This window comes from Canis lupus, chromosome 7, assembly GCF_048164855.1.
Source record: "Canis lupus baileyi chromosome 7, mCanLup2.hap1, whole genome shotgun sequence".
Taxonomy (NCBI): domain Eukaryota; kingdom Metazoa; phylum Chordata; class Mammalia; order Carnivora; family Canidae; genus Canis; species Canis lupus.
Genome location: NC_132844.1, coordinates 61,355,258 through 61,374,607, shown reverse-complemented (window position 1 = coordinate 61,374,607; position 19,350 = coordinate 61,355,258). Strand labels below are relative to the sequence as shown.

The 19,350-nt window shown below is 36.0% G+C and overlaps 1 protein-coding gene across 7 annotated transcripts in view; it reads left to right on the top strand.

Annotated features, from left to right (window-relative positions):
• Nucleotides 1-19,350, top strand: part of UBR2 (ubiquitin protein ligase E3 component n-recognin 2) — a 129,661-nt gene that overhangs the window by 24,709 nt on the left and 85,602 nt on the right. For 6 of the 7 annotated variants that reach the window (XM_072832986.1, XM_072832984.1, XM_072832985.1 and 3 more), the window contains one exon: nucleotides 17,738-17,816. The exons of the other annotated variant lie outside the window; for it this stretch is intronic. In XM_072832986.1, coding sequence (XP_072689087.1) covers nucleotides 17,738-17,816 — 79 coding nt within the window. The remainder of the gene's footprint in view (nucleotides 1-17,737; nucleotides 17,817-19,350) is intronic. 7 annotated transcript variants of the gene reach the window in all.

Here is a 19,350-nt window from a genome sequence, read left to right as displayed (position 1 = left end):
GGTTTCTGATCTTGCATTTATGTCTTGTGACCTTGCTAAATTGGCTTAGTAGTTTTTGTTTTGTTTTTTGTTCTTTAGGATTTTTACATAATCAGGTCATTTCTGAATGGGGACAGTTTTACTTCTTCCTTTCCAACTTTTCATTTCTTTTTTGTATGTTACCGCGCTGGTGAAAATGGGACATCCTTGTCTTGTTCCCAGTCTTAGGGGAAAGTATCCAGTCTTAAACTATTAAGGTATAGTTTTCTCTTACATATCCTTGATCTCATTGAGGAAGTTCCCTTCTATTTCTAGTTTGCAGAGTTTTAAAAAACATTATAAATGACTGCTGAATGTTGTCAACTGCTTTTATATTGCAGCTTTTGGGATTGTCATAGTTTTCCTTTTTTATTCCATTAGTGATTGCATGGATTGATTTTTCAAATGTTTTTCATTACTGAAATAAACCCAACTTGATTTATCATGTATTATAACTTTTACATATTACTGGATACAGTTTGCTAATATGTATTAAAGACTTGATTGTGTTCCATGCAATGTACCAGTATGTCATTTTCTTATAATATCTTTGGTTTTGATATCAGAGGTAGTGCTGGCCATATAAAATGAATTAGGAAGTATTTTTTCTATATTTTCTGAAGAATCTATGCAACATTGATAGGATTTCAATGTTTGATAGAATTTGGCAGTAAAACAAACTGTCAAGACATGGTGTTTTCTTTGAAGGAAGGTTTTGATAAATTTCTTTTTTTAAAAAAGATTTTATTTATTTGAAAGAGAGAGCGAGTGAGCATGAGCAGGGAAAAGGGGCAAAGGGAGAAGCAGACTCCCCGCTGAGTGGGGAGCCCAACATGGGGCTTGATCCCAGGACCCTGAGATCGTGACCTGAGCCGAACGCAACCATTTAATCCATCGAGCCACCCAGTTGCCCCAACAAATTTCTTTCTTCCTTTCTTTCTTTTTTTTTTTTTTTTCAGATTTTATTTATTTATTCTTGAGAGAGAGAGAGGCAGAGACACAGGCAGAGAGAGAAGCAAGCTCCATGCAGGGACCCCAATGTGGGACTCGATCCCAGGACTCCAGGATCACGCCCTGGGCTGAAGGCAGATGCTCAACCACTGAGCCACCCAGGCGTCCCCAAATTTCTTATTATAGTTATTCAGAACTGTATTTCATCTTGTTAAGAAATATGTTTCATTTTAATAATGTCAAATTTGTTGATACAGAGTTGTGCATAATGTTTCCGTATGTTGTTGGTATCTGTGGTATCTATAGTGAGGTCCCCTCTTCCATTCCTGATATTAGTAATTTGTGTTTTCTGTCATTAATCAGTTTTATAAATCTTTCCAAAGAATCCATATTTGGCTTTGTTCATGTACTCTTTTATCTGTTTTGTTTCACTGATTTCTGCTTTTTTTTTTTTTTTTTTAAGATTTTATTTATTTATTCATGAGAGACACAGAGAGAGAGAGAGAGGCCAAGACATAGGCAAAGGGAGAGAAGAAGCAGGCTCCATGCAGGAAGCCCAATGTGGGACTCGATCCTGGGACTCTGGAATCATGCCCTGAGCCAAAGGCAGACGCTCAACTGCTGAGCCACCCAGGCGTCCCTGATTTCTGCTCTTATCATTATTCTTTCTGCTTACTTTAGATTTAATGTGCTTATATTCTATTCTATCATCTATCAGTTATCCAGAAGTATGCTCTTTAATTTCCAAATACTTGAGGCTTTCCTAGATATTGTATCTTATTTCTAACACAAATATTCTAAAATACTTCAGTCTTGAAATTTATTAAGACTTGTTTTAGGGGCACCTGGGTGGCTCAGTGGTTGAGCCTCTGCCTTCAGCTCAGCTCGTGATCCTGGAGTCTCAGAATTGAGTCCCACATCGGGCTCCCTGCAGAGAGCCTGCTTCTCCCTCTGCCTATGTCTCTGCCTCTCTCTGTGTGTCTCTCATGAATAAAGAAACAGAATCTTAAAAAAAAAAAAAGACTTAATGATTCAGGACCTGCAGTCTTGAACATTCCATAAGCGCTTGAAAAAAGGTATATTCAAAAAAAAAAAAAAAAAAAAAAAGGGATCCCTGGGTGGCGCAGCGGTTTGGCGCCTGCCTTTGGCCCAGGGCGCGATCCTGGAGACCCGGGATCATATCCCACGTCGGGCTCCTGGTGCATGGAGCCTGCTTCTCCCTCTGCCTGTGTCTCTGCCTCTCTCTCTCTCTGTGTGACTATCGTAGATTAAAATAAATAGAAAAAAAAAAAAAAAAGAAAGAAAAAAGGTATATTCAGCAGTTTTTGTATATAGTCTATAAATGTCAGGACAAGGTGGTTGGTAGTGCCATTCAGGTCTTCTAAATGCTTATTTATTGATTTTTATGACTAGCTGTTTTATCAATTACTGAGAAAAGGGTATGAAAATATTCAGATGTAATTTTGGATTGATTTCTTCTAATCAGTTTACGTTTCAGTTATCTATAAGCTCTTTTATTAGCCACATATATAGATGTTTATAATCTCTATGACCTCCTGGTGTATTGACTCTTTTATCATTGTGAATTGTCAATGTCCTTTATTAATTCTGATAATATTCCTTGTCTTGGGTCTATTTTATCAGATGTTAATATTAAGCCATTCCTACCTACCATAACATATCCATTATATGTATATTTTTTTACTTCATTCTGTGGCCCTAGAATTTGCAGTATGTGTTTTTTTGTTTTTGTTTTTTTAAAGATTTTATTTATTTATTCATGATAGACTGAGAGAGAGAGAGAGAGGCAGGCTCCATGCAGGGAGCCTGATGTGGGACTCAATCCTGGGACCCTGGGGTCACGCCCTGGGCCAACGGCAGGTGCTTAAACCGCTGAGCCACCCAGGCTGCCCGCAGTATATGTTTACAATTAATCCAAGTTTACTTTGAGAAAGTTTTTCTTTCTCCTTCAATTTTGAAAGATCATTTTGTAGATAGAAAACTCTTAAGTTGACGGGTGGGGGGGTTGTTTGTTTTTAGTTTGTGGGGTTTTTCCTTCAACATTTAAAGTATGCTACTCTACTCTTCCTCTTGTTTGCATGGCTTCTGAGGAGAAATCCAGATATAATTCTTATCTTTGTTATTCTTGTAGGTAAGGTGTTTTTCTCTGGCTTCTTTATCTTTCATTTTCTGTAACCTGAAAATAATATGCCTAGGAATAGTCTTTTTGGCATTTATCTTACTTGATGTTCCCTGAGCTTTCTGGATCTGTAGTTTGGTGTCTGACATTAATTTAGGGAAATTCTCTGGGTGCCTGAGTGACTCAGTCAGTTAAGCATCTGCCTTCTACTCAGGTCATGATCCCGGGGTTTTGGATTGAGCCCCATGTCAGGCTCTCTGCTCAATGGAAAGCCTGCTTCTCCCTCTCCCTCTGCCTACCAACCACTGTTTGTGCTCTGTGTGTCAAATAAATAAAATCTTAAAAAAACATCTAGGGAAATTATCAGTCTGTTCCTTTCTCTTTTTTTCTGTTCTCTGGCATTCCTGTTACATATACATTATATCTTTTGTAGTTGTCTTACATTTCATGGATATTTTGTTCTGTTTTTCTTTCAGTCTTTTTTCTATTTGCTTTTCACATTGTTGAAATATCCTCAAGCTCAAGGATTTTTTGTTCAGCTATGTCCAGTCTGCTAATAAGCCCATCAAAGGCATTCTTCATTCTGTTACAATGTTTTGATCTCTAGCATTTCTTTTTGGTTCTTTCTTAAGATTTCCATCTCTGCTTACATTGCCCTTCTGTTCTTGCATGCTGTCTGCTATATCCATAAGGGCCCCTAACATTAATCATGGTCGTTTTAAATTTCAGGTCTGATAATTCCATCATTTCTGACATACCTGCGTCTGATTTTGATGCTTGCTTTATTTCTTCAAACTGTATTTTTTGCCTTTTAATATGTCTTACAGTTGTGTGTGGTTTTTTTGTTTTGTTTTTGGTAGCCAGGCATATGATATATCAGTTAGAAGGAACTCCATAGACTTTTAGTGATGTGATAGTAAGGTGTGGGAAAGGCAAAGCATTCTGTAGTCCTTTGATTTGATCTCAGTCTCCTAGTGAGCCTATGCTCTGGACTCTGAACTTATGTGCTTTTCATTGCCACCACTCTACCATCACCACCTGTCTTTATGTGGGACAAGATGGCTAGAGTGGGCTGGAAGTGGATATTTCTCTTTTCCAGGTCAGTTAGACTCTGGTAAAATCCAGCAGGTTAGGCTCTGACTATAGTTTCTTCTGAGGGCAGACTTCTTAAGAACAGAATGCCCTTGCATATTTCAGAATGGTTCCATTTTTTTTTCCCCACCCCTGGAAACATGAGAGGACTTTTCTCTGATGTTCATTGTAAGAACTTAGTAGAACTCCAGGGGAAAAAAAACTCACCAAAATGTTAGGTCCCTCTCTGTTTCCCCATGACTGGAGTTTTAATCTCTCAAACATTCACACTGAGCCTCCAACAATTTGTCAGGTGTAATTCAGGTTTCTAACCTCAGCATGACTAGCTGTTTTATCAATTACTGAGAAAAGGGTATGAAAATATTCAGATGTAATTTTGGATTGATTTCTTCTAGTTCTATCAGTTTATGTTTCAGTTATCTATTAGCTACATATATAGATGTTTATAATCTCTATGACCTCCTGGTATATTGACCCTTTTATCATTGTGAATTGTCAATGTCCTTTATTAATTCTGATAATTAATTTTATTAATTTTGGTTCCTGTAGAGGTTTGTGTTTGTGGGTTTCTGCTCTCTCAAGTTGTGTTTCTCTGTATTCATTTGTTGGTCTCTATAATTTCGGGGATAGCAGTTTGTCCTGTGACCTTACTTCTTTTGTACATCTAAGATGGGTTAATGGTTTTTCAGTTTGTTTAACTTTTTATTTGTTAGGACATTGTGGCAACCTCTAACCTTCTTACATGCTCACTGGATACTGGAAGTTTGCCCTCATTTTTTAGGGGTGTTTTCCTGAGTATAGAATTCTGGGTTGATACTTTCAAATGCTGAAAAGGAGAAAAAAAAGAAAGAAAGATTTTGTTTCATTATCTTCTGACATTTGTTGTTTCTGATGATGTCTGCTTTTATTAGCATACCTGTGTTGCTTTGTAACACATGTGCTTTGTTTTCTCTGCTGCCTTCAAGATTTTCACTTTATTGTTGGATTTCAGCAATGTGACTATGATATGCCTAGTTGTATGTTCTTTGTTTTTATCCTTATGGGGTTCCTTGAGTTTGTTGAATTGTAAGTTGATGTCTTTAACGAAATTTGGGAAGTTTAGGTTATTTTTCTTTTTTTTTTTTTTAAAGACTTAATTTATTTCTTCATGAGAGACAGAGAGAGAGAGAGGCAGAGACACAGGCAGAGGGAGAAGCAGGCTCCATGCAAGGAACACGACATGGGACTTGATCCTGGATCCCCAGGATCAGGCCCTGGGCCGAAGGCGGCGCTAAATCGCTGAGCTACCCGGGCTGCCCAGGTTATTACTTTTTCAAATATACTTTCTGCCTCATTTTCCTACTCCTGGAACTCCAGTTACACAGTAGTATAATTGAGGGACTAGTTAGTCTCATATAGTAGTAGCACATAAATACAACTTATAAGTAAAATTATGAATGTGTGTGTAATACAAATATATTTACATAGTGCATGCTCTAAACATTTTAATAAGGGATGTATGATCCGCGAGAGTTTGGAGATGACTGCTTTCACTAAAGCTGTAAAATCTGAGAGATCTGTGTGTGCTTTCACCAAACCAGCATACTTTAATATGGCAGTTAAGTACTGGTCCTGTAACTGTACACATTTGTTTTTTCTGTTAAATGATGGATTCTTAGAGAACAAGGATCTGGCTTTACTTTTCTTTATGATTATGTAAAGACTGGCTCTTAGGTTGATTTTTAGAAATCCAAAAATACTGTCTATAAGAGGCAAAGTAAAACTGAAAATCACTAAAAATAGGAATAGAACAGTGGAGAAAAAAAATACCAGCCAAAAGTATGATACAAAAGAAAGCTGGTATAGCAGTTTTCATCTCTGGGAAATGGAATTTATCTAGAAAATAATAAGGAACACAAAAAGATAACCAAATTTAAAAATGGACAAAGGATTTGAATAGACATTCTCCAAACATTTTGGTTGATTATGTTTGCGCAGCCTTATAATAGTACAAACTGCCAAGTTTGGACACATTTTTTTTTAATTAATAAGCCATTGTATTTATTTTTGTTTAACATAAGCCCAACACCCAATATGGGGCTTGAGCTCATGTCCTTGAGATCAAGAGTCACATGCTCTACTAACTGAGCCAGCCAGGTGCCCCTAGGGTGGACACTTTTAAAAAGATTAATTTTTATGTGTGAATTATATCTAAGTTTTTAAAAAGCAATCTGTATATTCGACATTAAAGGAAACCAGTTAATTCTTGAGACTCAGAGCCATGCAGATTGTTCTCCCACTATATTTAATAAAATAAGAAACAAAAACAGGTAAGTTAAATAAATTTTATGTTTGGAAACTACCATTGCTAATGTTAAGTAAAAGAATATTACTGAAATCACTAAGGAAGTTTATTTATTTATTTTTAAAGATTTATTTATTTATGATAGAGAGAGAGAGAGAGAGGCAGAGACACAGGAAGAGGGGAAGCAGGCTCCATGCCGGGAGCCTGATGTGGGACTCGATCCCGGGTCTCCAGGAAGTTTAGAAACAGAATGGAGGGATCCCTGGGTGGCGCAGCGGTTTGGCGCCTGCCTTTGGCCCAGGGCGCGATCCTGGAGACCCGGGATCGAGTCCCACGTCGGGCTCCCGGTGCATGGAGCCTGCTTCTCCCTCTGCCTGTGTCTCTGCCTCTCTCTCTCTCTCCTCCGTGACTATCATGAATAAATAAATAAAATCTTTAAAAAAAAAAAAAAAAAAGAAACAGAATGGAATAATAAAATCATTGTGTGTTGAAATTTTGGGGACATCGCTAAAGGAATATTTAATAGGAAGTATATACTTTTAAAACATCTGCCAAGAAAAAAAAGAAAGGTTAAAAATAATTTCTGTGGTGGAAACAAATGAAAATAAAATAGTCCAAAATCTTTGGGGTGTAGCAAAAGTGGTTATAAGAGGAAGTTTATAGCAATACAAGCCTACCTCATTGAAGCAAGAAAAATCTCAAACAACCTAACTTTACATCTAACGGAGCTGGAAAAAGAAGAAAAGAAAGTTGCCAAATCTAGCAAAAGGAGGAAAAATAACAAAAAGAGCAGAAATAAATGATATAGAAACTAAAAAACAAAAACAAAAACAGAAAAGATCAATGAAAGGTTCTTTGAAAATATTAAAGATAAAAGGACATGGTTTTTTGAAAATATTTTTTAAAAATTGATAAACTTGTAGCAAGACTCATTTAAAAAGAGAGAGGAAAGCCCCAAATAAAATCACTAGTAAAAGAAATAACTAACAAATACAAACAGTTGTTACAGAATATATATTTTTAAAGATTTTATTTATTCACAAGAGATACAGGGAGAGAGAGGCAGAGACACAAGGCAGAGGGAGAAGCAGGCTCCATGAAGGGAGCCCAATGTGGGACTCGATCCCGGGTCTCCAGGATCACGCCCTGGGCTGAAGGCAGTGCTAAACCGCTAAGCCACTGGGGCTGCCCAGTTGTTACAGAATATTTTGAAAACCTTTATGCCAACAAATTGGACAACTTAGAAGGAATGGATAAATTCCTAGAAACATACAACCTACCAAAACTAAAACAGGAAGAAATAGAAAATCTGAGCAGATTACCAGCAATGAAAATGAATTAGTGATTTAAAAACTCCCAACAAACAAAAGTCCAGGACCAGAAGGTTTCACAGGTGAATTCTACCACACATTTAAGGAAGAGTTAATGCCTGTTTTTCTCAAACTATTCCAAAAAATACAAGAGAAAGGAAAACTTCCAAATTCATTCTGTAAGGCTAGTATACCAAAACCAGATAAAGATACCACAAAACAAACAAACAAACAAACTACAGGCTATATCTCTCAGGAATATATATGCAAAAATCCATGACAAAATATCAGCAAACCAAATCCAGCAATACATTTTAAAAAATTATACACCACTATCAAGTGGGATTTATTCCCAGGATGCAAGGATGGTTTGATTGTCACAAAACAATCAAGATAATATGTCACATCAATAAAAGAAAGGATAAAAACCATATAATCATTTCTGTAGATGTAGCAAAAGCATTTGACAAAGTACAGCATCATTCATGATAAAGATCCTCTGCAGAGTGGGCCTAAAGGGAACGTATCACAGCATAATAAAGGACTTATACAAAAAACACATAGCCAATGTCATACATGTGATGAAAAACTGAGAACTTTTCCCCTGAGGTCAGGACAAGACAAGGATGTCTACTCTTGGCACTTTTATTCAACATAGTACTGGAAATCCTAGCCACGGCAATTAGAAAACATAAATAAAGGCATCCAAACTAGTAAAATTCTCAGTTTGTAGGTGATATAATACTATATATAGAAAGCCCTAAAGACATCACCAAAAAGCTACTAGAATTGATAGAACAGATTCAGTATGGTCATAAGTTACAAAATCAATGAACAGAAATCTGTTGCATTCCTAATACTAATAATGAAACAGCAGAAAGTGGATTAAGAAAGCTATCCCATTTATAGTTGTACCAAAAAGAATAAAATACCTAGGAATAAACTTAACCAAAGATGTAAAAGACCTACACTCTAAAAACTTATACAACATTGATGAAAGAAATTCAAGACAATGGAAAGATAGTCCATGGAATGTGCATGGGTTGTAAGAATAAGTATTGTTAAATTATCTGTAGTATCCAAAGCATCTATAGTCTTAATGCAATCCCTACCAAATACAAACTGCATTTTTCACAGAACTAAAACAGTCCTAAAACCTGTGTGGAACCACAAAAGACCTTGAATAGCCATAACAATCTTGAAAAAGGAAAACCAAAAATGGAAATAGCAGCATTCCAGATTACAAGTTATATTACAAAGTGGTGGTATTTTTTTAAATTTATTTATTTGAGAGAGGGAGAGAGAACGTGTGCATGTATGAGCAGAGGGAGAGAAATCCTCAAGTAGACTACCCATTGAGTGTAGAACCCAGTGCAAGTCTTGATCCCAAGACTCTGAGATCAAGACCTGAGCTAAAAATCAAGAGTTGGACATTCAACTGACTCAGCCATCCAGGGATCCCAAAGTGGTAGTAAATAAAACAGTATGGTACTAACATAGAAAGAGACACACAGATTAATGGAACAGAATAGAAAACCCAGAAATAAACCCACAATTATATGGTCAATTAATCTTCAACAAAAGAGGAATGAATATACATGGGAAAAGACAGTCTTTTCAACAAATGGTATCGGAAAAACCAGCCACATGTGAAAGAATGAAAATAGACCACTTTCTTTCATCACACACAAAAATAAATTGAAGATAGATTAAACACCTACATTTGAGACCTGAAACCACAAAAATTCCTGAAGAGAGCACAGGCAGCCGTGCTGACATCAGCCGCGGCAGTATTTTTCTAGATATGTCTCCTAAGGCAAGAGAAATAAAAGCAAAAATAAACTATTGGAATTTCATCAAAATAAGCTGCACAACGAAGGAAACAATCCACAAAACTAAAAGGCAACCTACTGGTTGGGAGAACTTATTTGCAAATGACATATCTGATAAAGAGTTAGTATCTGAAATATATAAAGAACTCATGTAACTCAATACCCAAAATATAAGTAATATAGTTTAAAAATGAGTAGAAGTCATGAACAGACGTTTCTCCAAAGAAGACATGTAAATGGCTGACAGAAGGATGCTCAACATCATTCATCAGGAAATTACAAATCAAAACTATAATAAGATACCATCTCACACCTGTGAGAATGGCTAAAATCAAAACAAGAAACAACCAAGTGTTGACAAGGATGTGGAGAAAAAGCAACTCTCATGGGCTGTTGGTAGGAATGCAAATTGGTGCAGCCACTATGGAAAACCGTATGGAGTTCCTCAAAACCTTAAGTAGAACTCCCCAATGATTCAGTAAATACATTATTGGGTATTTACCCCCCAAATAACAAAAACTTAAAGGATACATACACCTCTGAGTTTACTGCAGCATTATTCACAATAGCCAAATTATGGAAGCACCCCAGGTATTCATCAATAGATGAATGGGTAAAGGAGATGTGGTTTATTATACAGTGGAATATTCTGCCATAAAAATGAAATTCTGCTATTTGCAACAACGTGATTAAAGCTAGAGAGTATAATGCTACGACCAATAAGTCAGTCAAAGACAGATACCAGTGACACCTGGGTGGCTCAGTCAGTTAAGCATCTGCTTTCAGCTTAGGTCATCAAGTCCCACATCAGGCTCTGTGCTCAGTGGGGAGTCTGCTTCTCCCTTTGCCCCTCACCTCACTCGTGTCTCACTTTCTCTCTCTCAATAAAAAAAAAAGATGCCTTATGATATACTAATGTAGAATTTAAGAAACAAAGCAAATGAGCAAGGAGAAAAGAGACAAGAAACAGACTCAACTATAGAGAAAAAATTATGGTTACCAGAGGGGAGGTTGGTGGGAGATGGGGGAAATAGGAGGTAAGGATTAAAGAATACATTTATCACAATGAAAAAAATATTTTAAAATAGCTGTACATACATACATTTCCTGGTTTTGTCTGCTGAAAGGACCTAGAAACTGCAACTCCTGTAGCAGAGAGCACACCTAGTACCTAGATACTGGTTTCTAAATACCAGTGTCCAATAAAAGGAATCAGAACTTCATGGTGAAATGACTGATTCCAGGGCTGGGACAGAGAAACTACAAAGTAAGTTTCAAACATCTTGTGTTGCTCCCTCTCCCCAAGAAAAGGAAGGGGCATGTTGAAAGGGCACAGGAGCCAACTTGAAAGAGCTTCCAGTGGCCACAGGTGAAACAGTTTGAACAATAAAATAATGATTGGATTAAATTCTAACCCATAAAATAAAATATTCATGAGTCCACACTGATGTATTTGAATAAATGAGAGAGAAGGGATGTTTTCATAGTTTTCCCAACTGAAAAATTCCACTTAATAAATCAGACAGGAGGGGCAGCCCTGGTGGCTCAGTGGTTTAGCGCCGCTTTTAGCCCAGGGCGTGATCCTGGAGACCCAGGATCGAGTCCCATGTCAAGCTCCCTGCATGGAGCCTGCTTCTCCCTCTGCCTGTGTCTCTGCCTGTCTCTCTATGTGTGTGTCTCTCATGAATAAATAAATAAAATCTTTAAAAATAAAAAATAAAATAAATCAGACAGGAATGCAGGATATGGAAAGTTACCATTAGGCAAATAACACAGTGGTAACTGTAGACAAGATCCATCGGTAGATGCTAAAACTAGTAGATGACTGAGAAATAGGAGGATATTTGAATAGTCTCAAATATTTCCCCAAATATATTTAATTATAAAAGGTACAAGAGCATATTTATAGTGTAGGAGTCTGGTAGATACCATCTTAACAAAGTAAAATTATTGTCACCAGTACTCTGGCATATCTGATCAGCATCATGTTCCCCCTGTTATGATGTATTGAGGGCAGAGCATCACTTCTGTAGTATTCTTTCTTACCAAAAATGTATAACTCAGTCTAATCATGAGCATGTCAAAAAAAACCCAAATTGTGGGACCTCTACAAAATGAGTAACCAGTACTCTTCAAAAAGTTGTGGTCACAAAATTTAAGAAAAGACTGAGGAACTGTTAGAATTTGGAGGAGACTTTGAAGACGTGATGTCTAATGTAATGTGGGATCTTGCATCCTGAAAGAGAAAAAGGAACCATAGTGGGAAAATTGACGACTTTTGAATAAGGGCTGTAGTTAATAAATTGTGCTGATATTAATTTCCTTGTATTATTGTTAACATGAAGAAAAGTTTGATTAGGGTATAAAGGAACTCTCTACTATTTTTGCCTCTTTCCTAGGAGTAAAATTATTTCAAAGATAAAAAAAATAAACAAGGTAAACATTCAGCCCAGTAGGTTAGATGAAGAACACTTGAGCACACTCAAAGGAGAAAGAAATTAAAGATCAGAAAATAAAAGTAAAAAGCTGAGATATACTGACTCTTTGGAATTTTTTTGCAAGACTGAATAAGGAAAAGAACATGCAGATACATAAAATTCAAAATGAAAATTGAGAAACACACTGCATTCCTTTTGATGATACCATGTCTTGCAAAGCTAGGTCATCAGCATTGTTGTGATTGAAAAGCAGATATTTTATGGAATAAGCAGTGAAGGTAGCAGTATCCAATTTGATTCTAAGTGTTAAAAAATGGTTAGGTGTTCAAAGGTCCTGAGTTGTTTGAGTCTATCTAATAAACAGAATAATTGTTTCTTTTAGTCTAGAGGTACCCTAAAAAAAAAAAAAAAAACTATGGAGATGCTAAAACTTTGGCAGCCTTTGAAATATGAGTATTATGAACAACTAAAAAAATTCACAAACTTAGGTGAAATGGATAAATTTATAGAAAAGTGCTAGGTAGCTTGAATACAGTATGGAAAACAGTACAGTACTGGAATGGTAATTAAAGATCTTCCCTTCCACAAATCCCATACCTGGATGACTATAGGTGAGTTCAACCAAATTTCTTTTTTTTTTTTTTTTTTTTTTTTAGGTCAACCAAATTTCAAAGGAAAATTAATTCCTCTTTTACACAATTTACTATAGAAAATGGAAAAAATTGGGATGCCTGGGTGACTCAGTGATTGAGCATCTGCCTTTGGTTCAGATCGTGATCCTGGGGTCCTGGGATTGAGTCCCACATCGGACTCCCATTAGGGACCCTGCTTCTCCCTCTGCCTATGTCTCTGCCTCTCTCTGTGTGTCTCTCATGAATAAATAAATAAAATCTTAAAAAAAAAAAAAAAAAGAAACTGGACAACCCTGGTGGCTTAGCGGTTTAGCGCCACTTGCAGCCCGGGGTGTGATCCTGGAGACTCAGGATCGAGTCCCACGTCAGGCTTCCGGTGCATGGAGCCTGCTTCTCCCTCTGCCTGTGTCTCTGCCTCTCTCTCTCTCTCTCTCCCTGTGTCTCTATAAATAAATAAAATTTTAAAATCTTTAAAAAAAAAAGAAACTGCTATAACTCTTTATGAGGCTAATATAATCTTTTTTTTTTTAAGATTTTATTTATTTATTCATAGAGACACAGAGAGAGAGAGAGAGAGGCAGAGACACAGGCAGAGGAAGAAGCAGGCTCCATGCAGGGAGCCCAACGTGGGACTCTATCCAGGGTCTCCAGGATCACGCTCCGGGCAGCAGATGGCGCTAAACTGCTGCGCCACTGGGGCTGCCCTAATCTTGTTTTTAATCCCTGATAAATTTAAGAGATTCTAGAGCCATTTCTTTTATTAATAATAGCTGAAAGAATCCTAAATAAAATATTAGCTGTCTGAATCCAAGGATATACTAAAAGTGATGCATCATAATCAAATGGAGCTTAGTTGAGGAATCTAAATAGTTCATCTTTAAAACAATTATTAAAAATAAATAAATAAATAAAACAATTATTACTGTAATTCACCATTTTAATAGAGAAGAAAACTATGTTTTTCTGAGTTGATTCTGGAAAGCATTTTATAAATTTCAACAATTGTTTATGATATAAATTCTTAGCAGACTACTGAATATTTGGGTGTTAGATTTTTAAAAACTTTGTTATGGACATCTTCAAACATTAAAAATAGGGTGAAGGGTATAAAAGATCTGACATGTACTCATTGCTCAGCTTCAGCAATTAGCAATATATGGCAACGCTATTTTTTTAAGTTTTTTTAAAATATATATTTCTTAAGATTTTATTTATTTATTCATGAGAGACACAGAGAGAGAGGTAGAGACACAGGCAGAGGGAGAGCAGGCTCCATGCAGGGTGCCTGACTTGGGACTGGATCCTGGGACTCCAGGATCAGGCCCTGGGCCAAAGGCGGCACTAAACCACTGAGCCATCCAGGCTGCCCTATGGCAATTCTTTTTATGTATACTCATACACATACACACTTTTTTTCTTGCCCTGCCAGATTACTTTTCTTAAGAGCGATAGCTGGGGGTGACAGAGGGGGAGAAGAGAAAATCTTAAGCAGGCTCCATGCCCTCTACAGGTCCTAACACAAAGGGTCAGGGGCTCAATCTCATGATCCTGAGATCATGACCTCAACCAAAATCGAGTCTGATGCTTAGCCAAGTGAGCCACCCAAGTGCCCATCAGGTTATTTTAAAGCAAATTCCAAGGGATCTCTGGGTGGCTCAGCGGTTTCGCGCCTCCCTTTGGCCTAGGGCATGATCCTGAAGTCCCGGGATCGAGTCCCGCGTCGGGCTCCCGGCATGGAGCCTGCTTCTCCCTCTGCCTGTGTCTCTGCCTCTCTCTCTCTCTCTGTCTATCACAAATAAATAAAAATAAATCTTTAAAAAAAAATAAAGCAAATTCTAGGCAGTATGCCTTTTTACTCATAATACAGCTTTTTTCCCCCTCTACAACCATTAACATCCTAAAAAAATAACACTAATTCCTTAACATTATCTAATATCTAGCCTGAATGGAATTGTACTGATTGACTCATACATGTGAATTCAAAGTCCACACATTGCATTTGGCTGTTATTCCTCATTTTTTCTTTTAATCTATAATAGCTCCTCTCCCTCTTTTTTTTTTTTTCTTCTTTTTTCCATTTATATTGCTAAGAAACCAGATCATTTGTCCTGTGGAATTTTCCACAGTCTGGATTTGTTTACTGTGTCCCCATGGTGTTGCTTAACATGTTTCTCCCTGTGTTTCTTCTAAACAGGTAGTTAGGTATAATTGAATTATTATGTTTATACTTTATAAATATTGATGTGTAACTTCTTAATTCTTCATGTCAGGAAGCCCATGATGCTTCTCTGTTTTTTTGTTTGTTTGTTAAGATGATCAGTGGGTTTAGGTACCATGCAGATGCAACCATTAAAAAGGTCTTCATTAACCTTTTTATCCAGTATTTTAGCAGTCACCGATGCTTGTTGATCATTATTTTATTAGGAGGTAGCAAAATATTCTAACTGATCATTTCTTTCTTTATTAGCTTGTCTTTTATAAAAGAAACACAGTCCCTCCTCAGTCCTTTGATTAGCTTGAGGTGCAGTTTATATAGGAAAGGCACGATATTATGCTTAATTTTTTTTTCTAGAAAAACACTTTATCAGTAAACCTGTGAATATAATACTAATGGAGAACTTTTAGATATGTTTTTCTTTAATATCTAAAACAAGGTGGGGATGCCTACTCTTGCTGCTGTTTAATATATCACTGGAGGTCCTTGTCAACAGTATAAAGGAAGAAAAATAAAAAGGTGTAAATATGGTAAGGAAAGAGATAAAATTGTCATTACATGCAGACTATGTATTCATTTACCTGGGAAGAAAAATAATTCAACAAACTATTAGAACTGCCTTGGTTAATCAAAGATACTAAAAATCAATGTTATTTCTTTTCATCATCCTTAGGCAACTAGATAAAGATTTTTTTTAAATATGTATCATTTAAAATAAAATCTAGGGAGTACATCTTTATTAATCTAATCAAGAATATAAAGGATTCATATGAAGAAGACTTTATAACTTCAGTAGAAGACTTAAGAAATAATCATGGACATGATAATTTACTCTTATGACAATGTTCCTACTCCTGAAATTTATCAATAAATTCTAAGTAATCTCTGTCAAAATTTCAGCTGGATATTTTTTAGAGACTCTGTACACTTATCCTAAGTGATGTGTGGACGAATAAAGAAGAGTTTGTGAATAGCTTAGTCAACATTTTTTAAAAAGAGAATAAAAGGGAACTTAACCTGCCAGATATTAAGATATACTACAAAGCCATAGTAACATAGTGTGGTATGGTGTAAGAACAAATAGATCACTCACACATATTAGACAGCTTAGACCCAAGGAGATGTAGGAACTTAATATTTTACAAAGATGATACCACAACCAGTAGATAAAAGTTAGATCATTTAGTAGATGGTGTTGGAAAAAAATAGTTCAGTGTATATTTGAGAAACAAAACTATATTTTACTATATTCTACATCATATACAACTATATTCTACTCCACCTAAATGTGGAAGATAAAACCAGAAGATTAATAGAAGAAAGTGAAGAGTATTTTTGTGACCTGATTTTGGGGAAAGAACTTCTTAAAACCTTAAAATACAAACCAATTGCGTGTGTGTTTGTGTGAATTTAATTGCATCAAAATAGGCAGTTCTATTTAACAAAGGACCCCAAACATAAAATTAATATACAGGTGACAAATGGGAGACAATATTTGCAATGTTTAATATTGCAAAGTGATTATATCCACTAGATTAGATTGTGCAAATAAGATAAAGCAATCCTAGCAGGAAAATGGGCAAAGACAATTTATAGAAGAGGAAACCCAAAAGCAATAAGCATATGAAGAGTTGAATAAACATATTAGCAATCAGAGACATGCAAATTAAAATAATAAGATATCATTTCAAATATGTTAGCCTTGCACATATTAGAAAACTAGATAGGGGCGCCTGGGTGGCTCAGTGGTTGAGCGTCTGCCTTGGGCTCAGGTTGTGATCCTGGGGTCCTGGCATTGAGTCCCGCATCAGGCTCCCTGTGGGAGCCTGCTTCTCCTTCTGCCTATGTCTCTGACACTCTGTCTCTCTCATGAATAAATAAATAAAATCTTAAAAAAAAAATAGGTAAAACCAAATGCAATGAAAATGCTGAGCTATACAAACCCTCATAAACTGGTGGGGGATATGTAGCCCCTCTGGACAGTAGCATGGCATTCAGATTGAGAAGTTGACATGTATATGACCCAACAATTCTGCTCTTCAGTTTATATGTCAAAGAAAGTCTCAGACACATCTGTAAGAGAACATTTACACTGTGTTTATTACAGCATTATATAGGTAGAAAGGCATTGGAGATAATTCAGGTGTCCAGTGCAGGGAGAAGAGAGAAAATATTTTGGATACATGCCATAGCATATTACATAGCGATTAGAAGCAAATCAGATGTATACATACAAAATGAATGGATTATGTTACAGAAGTGAAAAAGTAACAAAATGTAATATATGACACAGTAAGATTTACATTCATTAAAAATACATGCACTCAAAAACATTTTGTAAGAACATACCTAGATGGCATGCAGGAATAAGCACAGAAGAATAGTTGCTTATGAGGTTACAGTAACTAAGATAAGTGGAAATTTAAAGATTTTTGTAACTCACCATTTCATTTCATGGAAGTATAGGAATTCTCTTGTTTAAGATATGATCTGTAAATGTATCGAATTGGCATTATGATGAAAGTAAATGAAACAACTGAAATCAAATGAAAATGTGATTTCCGCAAATCTAGTATAAGATATACACATCCAGTGGTATGAGAAGCAGGTTCTTTTTTTTGGGGGTGGGGGAGAGGAGCAGGTTCTTAAGCTGACTTCATTGCTCAAAGATCTGACAGATCTTTGGGAATATTATTTCCTTTCTTCTCACACCAAGGCAGTTCACTGTTCTGGCTCTTCTTGGATGTATTCCGGGTGAAATATTATGTTGTGAAATACACAGTTATTTTCTGACACTCTGATTTTTTTTTTCTTTAACTTTACAGAGACTGTGCAGTTGATCCAACTTGTGTTTTATGCATGGAGTGCTTTTTGGGAAGTATTCACAGAGACCATCGATATAGGGTTAGTAATGTCCAGATAATAATCATACCCACTATTAAATTTTATGTTAGATATATTTTCTGCCTTTTTTAAATTCCAGGATTTAACACTAAAATGGAGGATAGTGGTTTAAGAAATGTGTTATTTAAACACTTAAACAAAAAAATAATAAAATAAAAAATAAAATAAAATAAAAAAATAAACACTTAAACATATGTTACCAGCAGGGTAGGAATAAATCATGAATCCAGACTTCTTGAACACATGGTTTAGGAAAGACCTCACAGATACCAGTTCCTGCATGTTGGTTTTCAACTAGTTTGTTACTTCCTTATGTTTATTATTTCAGTAATTCTAGGTTTATGCAAAAGGTTATCAAAAATTAGAGGAAAAGGTGAGAGATAAAAGTGGGAGGGAGATTCTGAAGGGAAGGACGCGGAAAAAAAGAGTAAGGAAAAGTGTCAGGATTATACATTTAAGAAATAACTCAGTTGGTCATCTTCTACAGAAGATTTGTCATTTCTTAATATTAAAGAAACATCTACATAGTAGGAGAGGGATCAACCCCAGAATATGAGACCCACCAATTTTATTATTTTTCTACTACTATAATGCAGTCCGTACTTTTCCAAGAATCAGGTATATTTACTTTTAAATCAAGGATACAAAGGTGGATTATTGTCCTGGTTGGTTCTTCTACTGGAAATTGAAGAAAAAGCCTTGAACATTCAAAAGTTAGGGAAATGTTAGTACCTGGAACTTTGCACCCTAATCTCAAATGAAATCATAGGGAAATTTCAATCTTATTATTAATTTAGGAGGCCTGTTGGCTCAGGACTTTCCTCCTGTTTTTCTTCATTCTACTCGAGTATTGATGATAATGAACTAAAACAGCTACAAAATTGGACCCCTTTGATTTTTGTATGTTCCCTTTATTTTCATAAATCAGTAAAAGAATCCTGGTTTCCTTTAAGCTGCTCTACCTGTCTTAGGTAACCATAAGAAGCACAAAAGTTGTAGGGTTATCATTTTCCAAATGGCTGCCTGCCCATGTTTGTTGACCTATATCCTTGCAGCCCTTGGGAATAACTGTCATTTGTAGGTTTACATTAGTTATATTTTGATATCTAACATACAAATAACTTTTGGGGAGCAGAATGTATAGGGTTCATTCTAAAATTTGCATCAAATACACACTGCTAAACACTCTTTCACAGTATTTTTTTTAAAGCAGAATTTCCAATAATTAAATAAGTTCTGTCTTGCCAGCTTCCTTGAGTCATTGCCATATCTTAATGTATGAATAATTCATGAATCCTGCAGGTGGTGAAAACTTTTTCTCACCTGACAGTCTTACATTTATATTTCCTGAGCTTCTTTCCTTGTCAAAGAATGCTATTTAGGGGATGTTAGAAAAGAAAAACAAACTATTTCTGTAGTTTCTGTTGGTCACTTTCTCTAATGTAGATGTAGCACTCTCATTAGACTCTCCTGGGGGAAAGCAGCTATAGGAATCTTTATAACAAATCTGTTATATTACATTAGAGTGCTATAA